The sequence below is a fragment of the Cupressus sempervirens genome, chromosome 2 (assembly GCF_028749045.1).
Source record: "Cupressus sempervirens isolate cs-2001-9-10 chromosome 2, ASM2874904v1, whole genome shotgun sequence".
Classification (NCBI taxonomy): Eukaryota; Viridiplantae; Streptophyta; class Pinopsida; order Cupressales; family Cupressaceae; genus Cupressus; species Cupressus sempervirens.
Window position 1 is genome coordinate 375682345 of NC_143119.1, and position 20304 is coordinate 375702648.

Here is a 20304-nt window from a genome sequence, read left to right on the forward strand (position 1 = left end):
TTGCAAATGATAAACTTTTGACTTGAACAGTGATAAAGTTTATTGTTAATAAGTATCAAAGTTTCAAACTGATTTGGTATTGAATTAAGTTTGATAAACAAGAAGCTAAAACAAAAACAAAAAACCAAAAAAAAAAATTAGAATCTTAATCAAGGTCCTTAGCTATGATGCTCTCCACCGAGTACCCGGTATGTGGGATACGTGTACCCGGTACTTGGGTACGTGGGTACGAGTACCAGGGGTGTGGGTACGAGTACCCATGCAACCTTGGTTTTTCCATATTATCCAACTTCAATTGCGTTTCTTGCAAAATCTGAAGTAATAAATCAGTGGAAGATTGTGGGTTATTTTAATGGATCATGTCATGGCCTACAACGTTCTCATTGCTGCTCATATTTTATTTCTTACTGATTTGACCTAGAAATTATCAAGATCTTATGTCAATTTGTTGTGTTATATCTTTTTTTTATATAAACATGATTTCTACAAGATAAAGAGATTGCAAGTAGATAAAACATAGGGATAAACCAATTTATTTAATCAATTTTTAATACTTCTATGCTGTATCTACAACAACCCTTATTTACAAAAATTTCCTCCTCAGAAGATGTTTACATTATAGATTCAGTCATTCTGAATTTTCTTTATTTTCAGCATTCAATTCAGTTTCAGACTTGCACATATCCTGCACCATCCAGGATCTATTGAAGTGCATAAGAGGATTGGCCTAACGGGCGTTTCAATTTTGAATCAGTTTGTTTTTATAAGTTGTTTTACTGGAAGGAGTCCACCTGACTCATTCCTTCCTCATTCGGTGCAAAGCTTGCTTTAGGGTTTCATTGTCTTGAGGCATGGAACAACAAGTGTAATCGTAGTTTGGTACCTTCCTAATTAAGTATAAAAAGATGGGATGTTGTGATTTCTTGCGAGATGTTTTGCGTACTTGCATCCTGTACATTTACTTTAAAAATTTTCAGATTTACTGGGCTTTATTTAAGTAGTGTGCCCTAGGTTCAATGTCGAACCCAACGCTCTGATACCATATGTAACAAATGGATTTTCATAACAAATTAAAGAACTAATATTTGATTTCACATAGAAATGAAAGAGTTTTCTTCAACTAACTTTTGAAACAAAACATCTTAAATCCTTTTCATGAGACTTTAACTAATTTAACTACTAACGATTAACTGTGGTAACCATTCAACTGAGATAATTGAAATAATGATTAACTAAAGTAACAAAAATATCGACTAACTGAGGTAACTAAAATAATGATTAATTAAAGTAACTGAAATAACGATTTCCTATCTTGCATATAGTAAAGTAGATACATGATCAGTTACAAGAGTAATATAAATGCATTTAGGGAAAGGAAAGAAGAAACATACAAGAAGTAACTGGCGAGTCTTTAACTAGTTGTGCAAGCCTCGACTTTCGGTAAGAGGAGAAGTATTGACTTAGGCTTAACTTCCCATCTTCGGACCATATCCATCCCCACACAATCTTTTGAAAGAAAAGCCCTCCCTACCCTAAGATCGGGCTTGGGGCACTACTAGTCTAGCCACCCGAGCATTTCCAGTGTTTAGAATGTTCGTACAGTTATGGACAAACGTGTCTGAATAACTGACACTATTGACATCAAGTGATCTTATGAAGGCAAACATGCCCCTTTAATGGTGTTGGCCAAGGTTTTTGGATGGGTTCTATTACCCAATCACCACCGCTCGGCTTGACAATAGGAAACAATAAATATGAATATGCATGAGCTATTAAATGATTTCCTTGTTTTAAAATAATATTCGTTATGGCACATCTAATTTTACTTCCATATTATTTGCAGATTTCTTTCTCACCTCTTCCATGGCCATATAGTCGGGTGAGTCCCAAGTGTTTAAATCTCAGAGTTTAGCCAACTCATTGTGCTGATTCCTCAGCTGATGTAATAATATTTCATGTTTCAATACATCACAACTTATATGACTCAGGGAAAACTTAAGACTAGCAAAAGAGTATCATTCGATTTTGTCATACAATAGTAAGACAAAGATGCAAAAACATATCATGATCAATGGTTCTTGACTTGACTTGGAAAGTTCTGACTTGATGAGAAACTATCTGGTGATATCAAATAAAGATGATGTACGACATTTCAAGGAACTGTGTCTTATTGTTGTAAATACAAATGCAGTAATAACTGATAAAGCACATTATAAATCATTCGGATATGGGAAGCCAACCACATAAAAGTTCTGAAGGTAATTGAGCCTTGGCTGGATGCTATCAACCAGTTCCTTCACGTAAGTAACTCTGAACGCAATCTCAATGTGATTACCAATCATGACTTTCAACAAAGGTATTAATGAGATGGGAATATTGTGGCAAAAAAAAATATGCAGAGGGAAAATCGTGAGGAAAATATGCAGAGAGATATCATGAGGAATGAGACTCGATGTTTTTGTATCTTCTCGGTTTCTCATGGCTTCCATAAATAAAAGGCTTTCCAAGATAGGCAGCCGTAACTCATGAACGGTTTTAAAGATTGTCTTCTTGATTCTTTGATATCGAATGCCAAATGAATATTTCGGTTTCTAGAAAAGAATTGAAAAAAATATGGAAAGATCTTGAAAGTTATAAATCAAGGATAATTTATAATATATTTATCTACTTGCACGTAGATGTATTTATAAGATGGCATCATACTATATATTTTATCCAAGGTCGTATCTTTAATATGTATATCGAAATATATGTTTTATTTGGAATATTATTTTATCTTCTTGTACATGTATTTAAATGTACGTATTAGATAGAATTTTGTATAAAAATAATACTATGATGTCACTTTTATTTATATATTTATGTGCATGTATATAAATAGGTGTTACACTGAAATGATGGAAATATCAATCATAAGCCGTTTAAAGGTATGTACTTTAATTAAGTTAAACCATTAATGTTTCTTATGTGTATTTAATAGCTCATGCATTGTCCAAATGATTGTACCCTGCTATACAAGTTGTTAGATCCTTACCAAGATAGTTAGAGGTCATACCTGTCGACCAGATAAATGGACTAAGATAGTACCCCATTCCATTGATCCCATGTAGTAATGCTTCTCCCCTTCGTCTTCTCCTACAATCACCCGTGGAACAATTTCCACAATAATAACAAGTTTCATGATAAATCTATAATAAAATTTAACAGAGATATTAGCAAGGAATTTAATTTTTAACCAAAATTTTGAAACCAAGCAACTGTTAACTAGTATCATCATCATATGATAAATAATGGATAACGACCATCATCATTAAACAGTTAAACAAATAATTGACAACAACTATTTTCATAGAATACAATGGTTATATTTAACTACCCTACACGTGATTATGAAAGAAGACTATTCAATTCAACGGCTGTAATAAATTTAAATTAGGTCAAAAATTTGGGATGTAACACCTACGGATATGGAACAATTAAAGAGAAACCTTGAAGAAACTCTTGAGCAAATCGATCTTCTTACAGAAGAAAGAGATAACCTAAAAGATAGGTATGAAGATACAAAAGATTACATTGGTAAACTGAAAGATAAGATTGATCACCTGAAATCTAGAAAGCAATCGAAAGAGCCAAATTAGTGACAATGATGAAGTAGGAACCCTTAGGAAAGAAAATGAGATCTTGAAACACAAGTTGAAAATTGTTGAGCTAAAGTTGAGTCTTAAGAAGGATGATAGTAAGACTAAACCAGATCTGAAATTTGAGAATGCAGACCTAAGATCCCATCTAACTCAAGTAAGATCTAAATTAGATTCTATAAGAACAGAGTATGCAGAACTAGAAAATACAATACCATTGTGAAAAGAGAATTAACACAAACAAAACAACAATTAGAGAATCTTTATTTCAGTAGTGAGAAAATTGATGAACAATTACTTTTTCAGAGATCTTATGATAATATAGGTCTTGGATAACTTATTGGAGAGAAATCAACCAAGAAAATGGAAATAGATCCAGTTGTTGAAACCCCTAAGACTAAAGAAACTGATCAGAGTAGGATTGAATCGAGCATATCTATAGAAGTATCTAAAGAAGTTGAGCAAGTTGATCTATCTGAGAAACATGATGAACCTAAGAAAACATAGCAAGTTGAATCACTTAAAGACACTAGAAATGAATTCAGAAGTAGATGTTTTATATGCAATGAAGTTGGTCATATGAAGAGAGATTGTACAGGTAAGTCTTTCAAACCTATCAGTAATTTCTATTGTTATAATTGTCATGGTTTTGGACATAAAACAATATATCGTAAGAAACCTAAGTTTGATAGTAATAATGGAAATAGTAGAATGTTTAGGAATACTAACCTTGCAAGAAATGAAAGGAGATCACAAAGCAGATCCAATGATGGAGAAAGACCTAATGGAGAAAGGAACCAGATCGTATGTTACAAATGTAACAACCCTGGACATATTGCAAGAAATTGCAAAGCACCAGATAATTAGAATGTAACCAATTAGAGAAGGAATGCACCTATATGTCAATTATGCAATCACTTCAGACACAACGAGATTTTGTAGAATGGATAAAAGGAATTTTAATAGGAATCCTAACTACAAAAGAAACAATAACAAAAATGATAATGACAGTAATGATGGTCAGAAGGAAACACTTAAAGAGCATGCAGAAGAATTCAAGGAAGTATTTGTCAAAGCAAAGGAACCATCAAGTTCACATACAGTATTGGAAGAAGAATTCTTTGATGCACCTGATGGAAGGTTGAAATAAACAATTTTTTGTGACTCGTCATATTTGAATTAAGCATTTCCAGAAAAAGGCAGAGCATCAGTTCGTTAGAGCTGAAGTTAGAGGTCAAATCAGAATTTGCACAATCAACAAAAGGTAGAAAAAAAAATGAGGAAGTTATGGTTAAGTGCACAAACATTTTTATGATCACAGTAAATCGTACGGAAGAAAACAATCTTACTAGTAAACAAAAACAATTTTTGTGGATGAAGTAGATGCGCATTTAATGTGAAGTTAATTTTGAAATGTTTTAAGGATTGCGAACAAGATTTTGAGTACCATTTGATCGTATGAAGAGTCCTAGAGCATTTGTGAGCGTTTGGATAGCAAATTAAGAGCAAATTGAAGCATCTGAGAGTGCGAAGTTGAAGAAGCCCTAATACGTGATAATTAAGGTATTTTACGAAGCTTTCAGTTGAATTTTTCAGCATAATTAGTTAGCATAATGGCAAGCTAATTTGTGTGTGATGTTAGTAAGAGACCAAGGTATAAATTTAAGAAGCACCCATTTGTTTCTCTAATTGATGAGCCTTTGGGAGCATTTTCACAAATTCCACCAAATGTGCTTCACGTAGAAGATGTTAGGAGCTACATTCACTATAAATTCAAAAGTATTGGAGATGAAGACATTCATAAGGATTTAGGTATTATGTGCAATAGAAACCTAACCTTGAAACCTGAGTTTGCATACTTGAACGAGTTGAACTTGATCAAGTATATGTTCTATACGGAATTTGATAATCATGGAGTAGGATTATCTTGAGTAGCGTACATGAAGAGATGTTATGAGTAGGAGATATACCTATCATAATTGACAATGACATAATTCATAAGGTCACAGGACTGAGCAATGAAGGTTGTAACCCAGTCAATGACAGAAACGTCACGAAAATTGTTGAAACTAATATGAAGATCAAATTTGATGGCAGAAATATGAAAGTTGACCTAATCACAGATATTGGAGCTAGAGTTTTGAGCAGGATTATTGGATATAACTCAATCACAATTAAAGAGTAAATTCTATGCCAGTAGGATTTTTACATGCATCATATGTGATGGCTGTTGAAAAGAAAAAGGTGAACATGTGTGAGATTGTTATGTTGTAGTTGTTGGATAACATAGCAAAGCTGAAGAAATCTAAGAATGCAGTTTTTAGATTTGAATCTTTACTAATTTGTTTTTCCATGCAACCAAACAATTCCTTAGTATGACAAGTTGGAATGGTAATGAGTGCACCATGAAGCTGATCACTCAGTGTTACAAGGCCAAACTTGAAGATGTCAAAGACAAAGATATTGACAAAATGATGAAGAATTTTTCAGTTGGAGATCAAACAAAGATACAAAATCCCTCCATCCCTCCTGCTATGGTAGAGAAGTACAAGGATTAGATGTGTTTTATGGTAGAAACAAACAACTTGTATGGAAGCAGTGGAACCTAGAGTAGAATTCATAGAACCTATGGGTTATGAAATGAGTGAAGAAGTCATTGAGGGATGTGCAAAGATAATACTACAATCAAGAGATACTGAATGTCCTAGATGGAGGACATATGAAGAAAAGATAAAGGAAGTTCACTCTGAATTTCACAACCAAGAAATTAAGAAGAATGTTCAAAAGAAGGTAGAGGCTATTCTTAAAGAAACTGGCATGACCAGGGAAGAGTACAGTGAAGCCTTGGGTATTTCCAAGGAGATGAGGGTCAGATGTGAGACTGAACTGTTGGTAGCTACAGCTCTTGCTGTAGCTAAACCTTATGAAGGAATTACTGTTGTTGGATCATCATCACAAATCCCAAGTGTACCCTATGTCATAGTTGCACAAGTGCAACCTGTTGAAGAACAAACTGGACAAAAGGAGAAAATTGATGAAGATGTGGCAGTAATATCATATGCACAGAGGAAATCAGAAAGATTGGTGAAGGTTAAGGAATAACCTACACCATCCCCTAAAAGGGAACCAAGCAGACTAGAAATGTTCTGGGAAAGAGAAGAAAATCACTGCAGATCAGTGAATTTGATGAGTTTGAGGAAGAGACTAAAGAGAAGGCAGTCAAACAGGTAGTCGGTGAGGGCAAAACATCAACTGGTAAGAAAGCTTGGAAACCCAAAGTAGAAAATCTAAACATACAAATCATTGAGAATGGCAGTTTTGTTCAATTGAATAGATTTTACAGTTCGTATAGTAATATGGATAGAATCCAGTTAGAAAATGCAGTAGTAAGAAATTTGATATTAAGAAACAAGAGATTTGAAGATGTTCAAAGACACATTCCAGAGGATCTATACAATAGATTGATAAATAGGAAAAGGAGTGATTGGAGAAGATAAGAAAATCAGAGAAAACATGATCAAGAAACTTTGTGAAGTCAACTATGATGGAGACTTGCAAGATATATTGAAGGGAATTGAGTCCTTGTTGAGGAATAAAAGAAGACACATTCTTTTGATGGGAGGAAACTATGGAGAAGCAAACAAAGAAACAAAAGAAGCTATAGTCAATTACATGACTTCTATGCCTAAAGCCACTAAGGAGAGTGCACAATCCGATGGAGCAAGCCCTGTGTATGTTGAGGCTAGTACACCTATTTTTGGTGAAGAAGAGGTTGAGGGAACTCAAAAAATTGCCTCACCTCCGCATATAGTGATTGATACTGAATCCATGCAAGTGGATAACACTCATATAACAGTTGATGAAAAGAAAGGAGATCCTTTCAAGGATCTTGACACAAAAATTGTTGGCAATATAATTGAGTACTCTAGCTTAGATGAGGAGAATGATGAGAAAGAAGAAGAGAAAAGCTGAGGATGAAGGAAAAAGGAAGATTGCAGAAGAAGAAGAAGAAAGAAAGAAAGAGGAAGACATAAAGAAGGAAGAAGAAGCAAGGATAGCTGCAATAAAGGCAGAAGAGGACAAGTTGAAGAATACTTGGAAAATTGTGATGCAAGAATCAACATTCTTGCCTAATCTGAAACATGTGGAGATAGAATCTAGTAAGGTAGACTTCTAGCATGAGGCTGACATATCTTATGTTGCACCAGTTCTAGCAGTTACTACATTGCCTGTAGTATATGATGATGATGATGACCAGATGGATCTGATGACTTCATTGAGTAAATTGTTGGAGAAGAACAAGTCTGTCAAGACTTTAGAAAGAACTTTGGTAGAAGTTTTGGAGAGGATGCAAAAGTCAGTGCCGTCTAATATTGATGAGCCAGATATTCAGAAGAAGGCTAAGAAAATGATGAAAACATTTGATGCGGAGTTCACTACTTTGTCTGATATTGCTTTAGTGCAAGCTCATACTAAGCATGATGCATCACTATTTGATACAGTATGCACAAATGTCAAAAATGATTTGCAAACTTTGAATGTTTGCATCAAGGAGTTGAGGAAGAACATAGATGAAGGAAAGAATTGTATGGACAATGTGCAATTTCATACAATTACTTAACAGGATTTGATGACCAGATCAAAGGAAGAATGAGTGAGCTTCAAATACTCACAATCAGATTACAACAGCCAGATGTGAGCATTGAAGGCATTAAAGCAGAAATGGAGGCAATTGATAATGCTATCAGAGGCATTGAATTTGAAAAGGAGAAGGTAATAAAGAGATTCTCTGTCCGTAGAGAATATTTATCTCCTAAGGTTAGCATTTTGCATGGGCAATTGGAGGAGTGTCTTACAACAAAGGCATCCTATGACAATTTTTTCTATACAGATTTGAGCGCATTGGAAGTTGCATCATATGCATTATGCGCACTTATCAGCATATCAGATATAGTAAAAGATAACTGGAAGAAGGAGCTAGAGAGGCTGAAACTCGATTTTCCAGATTGCTTATTAAGAATCTCATATTAGAACAAAGAAAGGTAACACAATTTTGTCTTTTTGGACACCTTTTTCATTGATGTCAAAGGGGGAGAAGAATGTAAAGGAAAATTGTATAGTTGATATATGTAAAGAAGGAATGTAAAAGATGCATATATATATATATATATATATATATATATATATATATATAAGGGGGAGCTTATCTATGTATATAGGAAATCATTGTAATAGGAGAGATGAGGGAAGATGGTAATGTGTAATGATCCAAGTTTTTGAATAAAATTTTGAAGTTTCGAAATTTTGTTAAGGCCACAGTTTTGATTCACCATTTTGGGACTTAGCTAGTTTTCTCATATGTTGTCATCAATGCCAAAGGGGGAGATTGTTGGCAATATGGTTAAGTCAGTTGAGTACTTAGTGGAGTTGGTGTTGTCATTTATGGCAACATATATTTTGGTATTTCATTGTGTGATCGGAGATAGAAAATTGTCTAAGTGTTAGACAGTTTGCATTAGCACAAAAATAGATTCTGTGAGTATGGATGACAGAGTTAGAGTTGACATGTGCGCAGTTGAGGAAGGATAGCTGATAATGTCATGATGAAGTGTGCAAGTGTGCAAAAGTGTACGAACAATCCAACAATAGTTATAGAGGATTTACCAGTACAGGTAATTAACAAGGCAGAACAAAGCACGGCAGAAGATTAAGTATTACAACTTAAGGAATTATTTTGGTAGTAAAATAATTACTTAACTATGATGGGATGACATCCTAGATGTTAACCCTGAGTTAATTTTATAGTTAGCCAAACGTGTGAAAGCATCAAGGTTGACAGGATAGAGTTTTTGTTAAATGCAAGGCATAGGTAAAGATCATATTTTGCGCAGCTAAGTGTGAAATGTAGTGATATGCGAACTAAATGTGAAGGATGTATATGCAATTTGCGAGCCTTGTATGATGCTAGATCTGGTATATGATCAAAAGAATTGTGAAGTACAACAGCGAGACAATATTGTATGTATATCTATTTTTGTATAGAAGCTTAATTGCATATATGTTTGGGTAGTGGGCTCATTTTGCATACATTGTAATTGTTCTACCAAATCCTAATAGGGTTGAAGCAACTCCTAACAGGGTTGAGGCTTTTAATAGGGCTGAGTCCTCTGACAAGGACTCGAGACACTATTTGTACTCAATAGATTCCTAATAGGGTCAATATCCTTAATCAGATGCTTTTGTTTAGTGGATCATCTTGTGGGTACCATCCCCATAGGGGTTTTCCCTTGGCTAGGGTTTCCCTGGTTAACAAATAATGGTGTTATGAGTTCTTTGTGTTTGGTTATATTTACTGTTCAACACTATTGATTTACTTTCTTATGCATGTTTGTGACAATCACTTTTCCCAGGTCTTAATTAACAACTAACATACTCAAAGAAATACAGTTATTACTCCAATTTCATAGGAAGACAGTTATATCAGTCATGTTCATGTGAATAAGATTTATTGTTAAAATCAGTTAGACAAAATTTTCTAATTAAGAACTTAAAACGCCATCAGTGGATTTACCATAGAAATTAAAATCCACATACTGTGAAATTTGAACCAAGAAATTATTGTAGGGATGCTTCTGCAACCACCTAGGTTAATCCACATATACCACTATAATAATATCAAATAACAACTACCATCCAATACTGCTATATCGAAATTAATGACGATTATTATTAAATAACACTATATAAAATTAGGGCATCACAAACCACAATATCAATTAGGGCATCGATTACCATTGGATTATTTAGGGCTTAAATTACCACTAGATCATTTAGGGCATTAGATACCATTGTATTAATTAGGACTTCGGATACCACGGAATTCAATTAGGGCTTCAAATACCATTGTATCATTCCTTTCATTTTGATTTCTTAACTGTGGCAATAACTTAAGATTAAAAGATATACTCATATTCAATATTCATATAAATAAAAGATTGAGATAACAATCCATCTGATAAATCTATCTCTCGCAAGTGTAAAGTAACTGTAATAATGATAAAACTCAATTATTCTTACTTTAGTCTTGCATATACATCATAAAAGTAAAATATCTATTTTCGGTAATCAATTGAATGTATAACTTATCTTTGTCTATTGTATGTCTGACAACTTGGGAAGAGGTGAAACATTGTCAAAGGCTTAATCCACCCAACCATGGACCTTAACTTAATTCCCACACAATCTCTAACGAGAAAGGCCCTCCCTACCCACTTGGAACATTTGTCATCTATTGTGCATCCCGGTATCTAACCTCACCACTCGACTTGACAGAATGAGGTTACAATTAAGAGGTTCATGCATGAGCTATTAAATAATTCAAACTAAAAATGATAAACATTGTTATGTCATAACTGATATTGTTTCATGTTATTGTAGATTCCTTTCTCTCACTTCATCACCCTTTTCCTTGGCTATACAGCCAGGTGAGTTCTAGGTGTTCGGAATTCTTAGAACAACTGGTTCTTTTTGTTGATTCCCAACAAATTCATGAATAATATATATGTTCTAGCTTATCACGATTTGTGATTTGAAAAAGATATTCTTAAAGATTGCAGAATTTATTGTTTAATTAATTAATTTAATCATATCTGATTTCTCTTCTGTGTTCTTGCAGATTTATTCCACCTCTTCACCATTTCATGGCTACTAGCCAATGAATCCTTGGTGTCTAAAGATTATGATCATTCTGTTTCATTTACACCTCTTCACCTTTTCATGGCTTCATTGCTAATGAATCATAGGTGTCTAGAATTTAATAGCATTCTGGTTTAGTGTCATGGATTAAGACTGCATGGTTAATACTATTGTTATTTGATTTAATGAATATGGTATACATAATCATTACAACACTCTACAGTTTCCATTTCGACTTCTTAGTGCTGGTAGTAGTACTCAGTAATTGAAAGATCAACAGAACTTATGGAATTCATGAGAGCCATCAGCAAGTATTCATATAATTATTCCAGTTTTATTATTAATCTCTCTTGACCTAGCTGACTACAATTGGAATTCATAAATCAGAAAGATGGAAGGATAACAGTAACCTGTTATGTATGCAATTGGTATTTAGATTGGCTCTTGGCCTCCTACCGTCCACCAACTAGTATTCTTACTCGGCTTAATGCACCACCCACTTGTGATGATAATGCGATCCGAAAACATGCAGGGTCCAGTGGAAGTGAAAAAATATTGGAAAAGACGGTGTAACAGATTGAATAAGCATTAACGCTGTAAAAGAGTGGTGAGCCGACCTGAACAATCTGACTCTCTTATCGTGACTTGGAAAGAAATGAGCTTGGCTTGGAATGGAAAAACGTAGCTAAAAGGAAATGAATTGAGAGAGTGATAGAGATGCCATCTTGGTTGATTCACGGCTTGTTTTATAGGTTAGCCATGGCTCCTTGGCTTCTATTGGTTTCAAGAAGTCCATTCGAATTCCCAAAGATTGATTCAATTTGAAAAAGAAGAAAAAAAGAAGAGGGAAAAGAAATAAAGAAAAGGAGGAGTTGAAGAGATTATAATTTCATTTTATTATTATAACATTCTTATATACGTTTACATAAGTATATCGATGAGGTGACATCATTAGATTATGATACTTTAATTTATTGGTGCCATTTCATTTTTATTTTTATGTTTACGTATATAGATGTATCTATTATAATAATAAGGTGAAAGATTATGTTAAATCCTTTGAGGTACGTTTTATAATTCAATTTAATTATTTTAATTAAATTATTTTACATTTTTAATTATTTATTTAATAGCTCATGCGGGTCTCACAGATGTATCCTATTTCAAGTCGCTAGGTCCTTAACCCATTTGCCCAGTGATGGTGATGCTCCTGCCTAATTCTTTTCTGACAATGCTTCCACCCTTTCGACGTGCTTCTTACAAGGAAATTCTCTGCAATTAAAGCATATTACCATAACAAGTTATTTAATCATAAATAATCATAACGGCTAACCACCTATTCAATTCCATGAATTCGTGATAAGTATAACGACTAATCATCTTATCATTTCATAGGATTATAACCAATTTAACTATCAATTGACTTCATGTGACTTCAACGGCTATATTTTAAATTAGGTCAAAAATTGGGATGTAACAATGTTGCAAAGTAATTAATAATATCTAGTTGTGGGCAATAGTTTGTAGAATACTGATTCACCCCCTGCCCAGTGTATCTATTTCTAACAATGTGATCTTGGAATTAATTTCCAAGTTATACCAAAACATCCATACCCCACACCTAGCCTCCTACATATGCCAGTTGAATGGGTGCAAAATCAAGTGTTGAAATTTGAAAATTCAAAAATTTATTTAATATTTTTGAATTTGTAGTTTTTTAATCAATAATCAATATATTATGGTAAAATAATGAATGTGTTATTAAACAAATATCATAATGATCTACATATACAAGTATAAGCAAGAATGTTTCTACAACAAATAAAAGAGAGAAATAGAAACATTTTGAAGAGAGAAACAAAAGGAGGAAGTTTCCATATTAAACAAAGAGAGAATATGGAAACATAGAAGATGAGCGATTATTGAAAACAAAATAAATCTATGGAAGAGAGAAAAGAAAAATAGAGAGATTTAACTTTAATACCCTCCCTTAATGGTCAATCTAACTTCAAAACAAAAGTCTGCAAGTGAATCCTCAGAAGGTGTAAAAGGAAGACTCAGGTTGATCTATGAGCTATGTATGTTCTGCAATAATGGCCTGTGGCTTAGAGCCACACTACTTCCATTGTTCAGAAGCAATGCAAGTCCTACAATCTTGGATCACATGACTAAATTTTGGCAGTAGTTGCAGTAGATTTGCTTCTGCTTGGAGCTATCGTGAGACTGAGTTGATGACTAAGATGGGCCTTTATCCTTGTGAAAGGATTGGGTTGTAACTACTTGTTTAGAGGAGGACAAAGGAGCACTGCTACAAAAATTTATTTCCAATGATCGTGTTGAAGAAGTTTGGGGCATATACTTGAACATTTGAAGTCAACATTTGTTGCAATAATATTCTAGGATACCAATTCGTACTCAGATCAGGTGGATGCGGAGCCGGATACGTACGGATATATAGGAATATCTTTTGAAGAATAAGGACATCAAAGATCAGCTTGAGGTCATTGGTCGTACAATAGAGGAAGAGGATATAGTAGTGATCACTCTAAAAAGTCTACCACAATCTTATGAGCACTTTATTGACGAATTAGATGGGATGCATGAGCCCATTTCTGTGCTTGTCATTGGTCAAGGGGTGATTGTTGGAGAAGTATATACTGGTGAGGGATTGGTTCCATCTTTTTGTTCCTGATATCTTTATTAGTTTTGAACAATTTCCTATAGTCTTGGGGACATTTCATAAATTTGAGGATGTCAGTTGTAGAACCCTCACCATCAGTTTCAAGATGTTCCCTAAGGGAACCTCTTTATTGTTGACATTGTTCATGCTCTCGGAAATTATGAGTATGCTATTTTGTTATGAGTGCCTTGGGGAAAACCTACTCCTATTTCTCAAGGGATTTAGGAGGGCTATACGGATAGGACCATGTCATGCAACATGTTCTTCTTGTTTGAGTAGTTCTGGAGTATGGTTGGTTACTGAGGTGCCAAGGTTTATTGACTACTTGGGAAACTTAATGTTATTATTAGTGCTATGCTATGTGTTATTTGATTTGTGCCATATCATGTAAAAGTAATCTTTTGAAACTAAGCCTAGGTTCTTAGTGTTTGGAGCAAACCAATGAATATCAATAAATAGATGTCATCCAACATTGAGTGGTTTATTATATGCTTATTTCACATTCTCAAATTTAGAGAGAGTGCCAATATCAGACAGTACTTATCTAATGATGCAGGGTTGAAAACTCTTGCATCTAGAGATTCGGTGACTGAACCCCTTTGGTTTCATGTGGGCAGTCTCATCCAAGGATACTAGTAAGATGAAAGCTTTCTCTTTTCAATTGGTAGATTTAGTCTTGGGGCAGCTGAAGCAGCATTATACAGGAGTATCAGTTCATATTTGGAAGGCATCCTCTGCCAGGTGCTTGGGTTCTAATTAGTACTTTATTATTATATTGATGTAATTAAGCAGATTTATTATTATTTTCACACCATTGATTTATTCCAGCCAATTTTATCAGTAAAATAAGGCTCCAGGTTTACTGTTAGGGTTTAGTTTGTGGTTTGCATGATCCTTTACATACTGGGATCGTTTTGATTCAAAAAAAAAGAAAAAAAAAGATAAGAGGGCATCTTATAGAATAATTAAAATTAATACATCAGCAATAGTATAATACATTATTAACCAAAAAAAGATTATAATAACTATTCAAGGGCTAATATCATAGTATAGATTTAACATCATCAAATTAATTAATATCATTAAATTTGCAGTCCATAATGAAATTTAGCTGTATTTTTCTGGGGTTAACTGTAAATTTTTATTCCCAATGTTTCAGACCAAACTCCCTGATCCATCTTTGGGGTATGAAAGCATGAGAAGAGAGAAGTGAGTTAGCAAATCCCAATGGCTAAATAGATGGATTGAATATGTTTTATCCTTTATAGTTTATATAAATAATCAATTGGCCAAATGTAATTAAGTTGTTTATCAGGAAATTAAATAAGACAATATATTATTAATAACAAAATAAAACGAACATAAGAATAAAAAATAGCAACGAATTTGGGTCTGCCAAATTCTTCACTTCTCTCCTCATTCTCTCATACCCAAATGATGGACTGTTGAGTTTGATCCGAAACATTGGCACTAAAAATCCACACGGATTTGGAAAGTTATAGCAAAAAATCACCAAATCAACTGATATTAATTAAGAATTAAATCCAGTTACTCATTCAAATAGTGATACTGATGAATTAGTCCATAATTATTTTTTGAGTCAAAAATATTTATCTATCAATGCATAAAATAAGGGGTTACGATATCCAACATTGACTTAGCAGGTTCAGCCATTAAGGATCTTGGTCTAATGCCACATAAATCCCAGGGTGATCATATCTGGAAAGATGACCTACTCCAATCTTCAATATTTCACATTTTCTTTTGAAATCTGTTCTGAATATATATGAAGACATTTTAGTCTTCGTTGGCTTTGGCAAGGCTCTTTCCATGTTTACAGCCTGCAAATGGTTTCAGACACCTCCACAACTCCAGAATCTGTCAAAATGATCAGTAACCAAAACTTACAGGACTGCCAACCTTAAAAATATTTATTCAATGATTATTTTGACTCAACAACTTGATCCCTCCAAATGAAGTCTCCCTCTCGTTTATCAATGTGCAGTTTTGGAAACTTTCAAGTTTTAGTTGAAATTTTATGACGAGTGACTTAGTATAAACAAAGGAAGAAACTGTCACTTTTCTTTTTATGACACCACAGTAAACCTTATTTCAAGACTCCTAAAAGACTTATTAGGGATCGTGACCAATGCTTTATATAGGAAGAAGGGATAAACAATTATCAAACCGTAATTGGGCCTGGTAGTACTCAATTCATTAAAATGTATCACATGTGGCTAGGATTCCATGAAAAAGGGTACCTAATCCATCTTATGGCACACAAAAGTTGCTTCTTGTCATATTTATTTGCCTGTCAAGTTAAGAACCTCAATAATAAGGGATAAACAATGATCAAAGTGAAGCCTGATTATTGATTGGGCCTGGCAGGACTCAATTTATCAACAGGTATCACATTTGGCTAGGAGGCCATGACAAAGGGTACCTATTCCATCATATGGCACACAGAACTTGCTTCATGTCTTATCTCTGCTTACCTGTCAAGTTTTGAACATTAATCATCATTTCCATTCGTTCTCTGTGTACTACTAGATTGTTGTGCAAGAGTACAATAAACACAATTAGATACAAGGAAATTAGGAATTATAAACTCACAAAACAATCCTCATAATATTCAAATCTCTAATGAACATGCATTCGCTATCTTACTTTTTGACAATTATATGGCAAGTTGAAACAACTATATGAATCTTCAGTAATGGCATAAGGAATTATACCAACCACGATAAGCAAATTCTTTGGAGCTGATAAGAAAGAATGTTTTGATGTGAGTCTCTGTAAATATGCAACAGGGAATCTTAAAAATTGTGTTTAATGTCATATTTCAGGTGGGTCAAGCTGTACATGTAGGAGGATTGATGAGACTTGATGTAGACAAAGCTTCAGTGGAGACAATCTATGTAACCATCTGGACTTCAGTTCACGTATCCATGCATTTGGGTAAAGTGGAGACAGCAAATGAGATAAAAGAAAAACATTTTGGAGTTAGATTGCAGGTATATCATACATTTCCTGTTTTAAGTGACTCTTAATTTAGAGTATTAATATTTATTACGTTATACATTTTTATGGATAATATTGCTTTAGAAGGTGATTTGGCCAGTTGGATTTAATTTATTCTTTCTTTTGCTGGATCATAATCTAGCTGTATGTTATTATACACGTAGAGTAATTCATTAGCTTCATATTTCACTTTTTAGTCACTTTTGAATTCAACAAGTGCCTGTTCAACCCTGAAATGATTTTAATATTAATTATCTTCTATTTCTTTCTAACATCATGTTTTCTGCATTGTAAATCATGTCTCATAGTTATGTTGCTATTAAAACTTTATTGCATGCAAGTGACAGCATACTGTTGTCATGTTTGCTTGTCATTGTTGTTTAAAGTTCAGACTTTTGATTTTGCAGCCACCTATTGGACAAGAAAGAGTACAGGAACTTGGTGAATGGAAGCAAAATAAAATAAAAGTGTCAGGAAATACATGGGATGCGAATTCTGTAGATGTAGCTGTAGCTGGAGTTGGTTGGTTTTCTTTGGGTCTTAAAGGCGATGCATGTTTGAGTGTCTGGACATATGATGCAGTAGACTTTACAGTGCGAGAACCATTGGTCCTCGATAAGGCACTCTCATTAGAAAGGCCAGGATTTTTACTCTCCAAGGCAGTAACTGAAGCAATTAGTGAGAAATCTAAGGTAAATGCAAATGATTCAAGTAAAAGGAAAAAAACTAAATCAAAGAAAGGTAACACAGATGATTTAGAAATAGAACTGCTTGAAGAAGAATTAGCTAATGCTTAAATCCTAGCAGTGATGTCTATTTCAATTTAATAAAAGAGGTCATTTTGTATTTTTTTGGTTTTGGAAGATATGAATTAGCATATTATTGTATCACAGACCCATATGAAATTATTTCCATGGAAGCCTAATGAATTTACATAGCCCTTCATTTGTGGGTATTATGTAGCTAAGTCATCCTTTGTCAACCAGAGACTTCTAGAAGCTAAAAAAAAAATTTTAAAGGTGAATATGGAGCTTGTTCGATCTACTGCATTGTTGCCTAGAATGAATGTTTGACTGGTTAAAATCTGTATGTAATTGTTCTTATCACTTTCTTGGAGTCAGGATAGTAAAAACTAAAAAGAATCGAAGTGGTTGTGGTCTGATCATGCTTTCCAAAGGCCTTAATCCTAGATTGCATGGTGTCAATTTGTACTATAAAATTAGCCGCAGTACATTATTGATTCAATCACCTTAATTGTGGAGATGCTGTCATATGAATATGCACAATGCACAGGGCTTGGCAAGATGTATGCACTGGATATAGCTACCTAATGATATTGACTTGCAAACTCATTTTAAATGTTGAAATGAAGCAGTGGCTGTCTACTATGAAAGGATTTCGTTGTTCAAGGTGGATCCCATACTGACTGATATATTGGATTGACAAGGGGTACTTGTATACTTATGTATGAAATGCTGGACTTGGTAAGAAAGTGGACGACTTGATGTAGACCTGTATACTGAATGTTATAAATGGTACTGCATAATGTTACATTAACTTCTTAAAAGAAAGAGCACTCATCAAGCATAGCTTTTGTTACACTAATCAAGTGGTCTAGCTATTCCACAAGGGTGTGCTAGATAAACACTACCTGTTTAAAAGTAGTTGCTTCCAAAAGAAAATTATCTACATAACAGAAATGAGAGAAAATCAAGTTTGCAGAATCTGTAAGTCAGTTGTCAAATGGTCCGTCTATGATTCCACTATATGAAGAGTTGTTATTGACGCAGGCAGAAAATAATCCCAAGATTACTACTAAGCAAGAGTAACTGGAGTTTCTAGCATCAGAAATTTATGCAGACCAAGATGGACAGGTGACAGACTGTAACCAGTTGCTGCTTAGAGAAGCAGTATATGTGAAGTGAGCACTTCTATACCAAATTGTTTTCTTTTTCAATCAGTCTTTTCTTTTTGATGTGTTGCTTTGTATTTTGTTATGCTATATATAACAAAGGCTATATAAGCCAAACTGTTCTTAGTTTGTCATGGTCAGTCTTGACTCTCAACTCTTGGGTGTTTTTGGAATTGCGGCTTCACGTGTATCACAATAAATAGCAAATCAATTCTTATTTATGACTCGGTTTTCATTTTAATTCTCCGTTTTCCTGAAGGAATGTAACAAAAACTTGCATCTCGAGTTTGAAGGTAAAATAAGAAAAATTAATGGACAAATATGGGGTGCATGTTTATTTCATGCCCTTCTATCATTTCCATTAAGTTCCAAACATTGTAGATACGCATATTGCAGCAACTTACTGCAATTCGCTAAATTGTTGTTGATTGGTACATGCAATCACAGCAGGTATAAAAGAAAAAAATGGTATTTTGATCGAACATTTTTTTTTTGACCAAAGGTATTTTGGTGGTCACATTACAAGTTCAAGACCTTTTATTTATTTGATTTAAGATCGTTTAGTTACAAGAGGAATTTGAGGTCATATTAAGCATATTGGTTTATAACACTTGAAAATTGGAACTATTTTGTTAAGTAGGAGTATTTTTCACAACAAGTAAAATTGTGATATTGCTATTAGGATTCAACTGTGTAGTTTTTTGAGTCAAACTCATTGACCCATGTTTCATCAGTAGTGTCTCACACAAATCCATCTCTCATGAGAATGGATGAAACACCTAACACTTATTGCATCTAGGTGATGCTCATAGAGGTAAAACACTGAGACTTACTGGGAGATCCCAATACCACTCCAACTTGAGTGCACTTAACTACGAAGTTCCCTCCATGGTTGAACCCAATTTGCTTTCAACCCATTTGCAAAACCTTCATTATGTGTTGTGCCTTATGCTCACTCATTAGACATCCCCTTAAGCTCACTAGTTGATAAGGAGGGGATATTTTTCAAACAAGTCAAATTGTGATATTGCTATAAAGATTCAATTGTGTAGTTTTTTTTGAGTCAAACTTATTGATCCATGTTTCATGAGTAGTGGCTCACATGAACTTATCTCTCATGAGCATGAATGGAACACATAGCACTTATTGCATCCTGGTGATGCTTATAGAGGTGAAGCCTCGAGACTATTTAGGAGGTTACGATCCAATACTACTCTTGCTTGAACAAACATAACTGCAAAGTTTCCCCCATGGTTAAACTCACTCCACTTGTAACACATTTGCAAAACCTCCAATAAGTGTTGTGCCTTATGAATCATTCATTATAAAGCCCCTTAAGCACATTGGTTGATTAGTAG

General features: G+C 34.0%; 1 protein-coding gene across 3 annotated transcripts in view; it reads left to right on the top strand.

Moving 5' to 3' along the window:
* BPG2 (P-loop containing nucleoside triphosphate hydrolases superfamily protein) overlaps window positions 1-19167 on the top strand; it is a 53430-nt gene extending 34263 nt beyond the window's left edge. Inside the window, exons 3-5 of one of the 3 annotated variants that reach the window (XM_089813785.1) lie at window positions 16860-17027; window positions 17442-17726; window positions 18410-19167. In XM_089813785.1, coding sequence (XP_089669911.1) covers window positions 16860-17027; window positions 17442-17726; window positions 18410-18460 — 504 coding nt within the window. In that variant the 3' untranslated portion in view covers window positions 18461-19167. Of the gene's footprint in view, window positions 1-16859; window positions 17028-17441; window positions 18079-18155; window positions 18283-18409 lie in introns of those variants that run through there. The other 2 variants (XM_089813786.1, XM_089813784.1) reach the window with 2 other exon arrangements.
* The last annotated feature ends 1137 nt before the right edge of the window (window positions 19168-20304 follow it).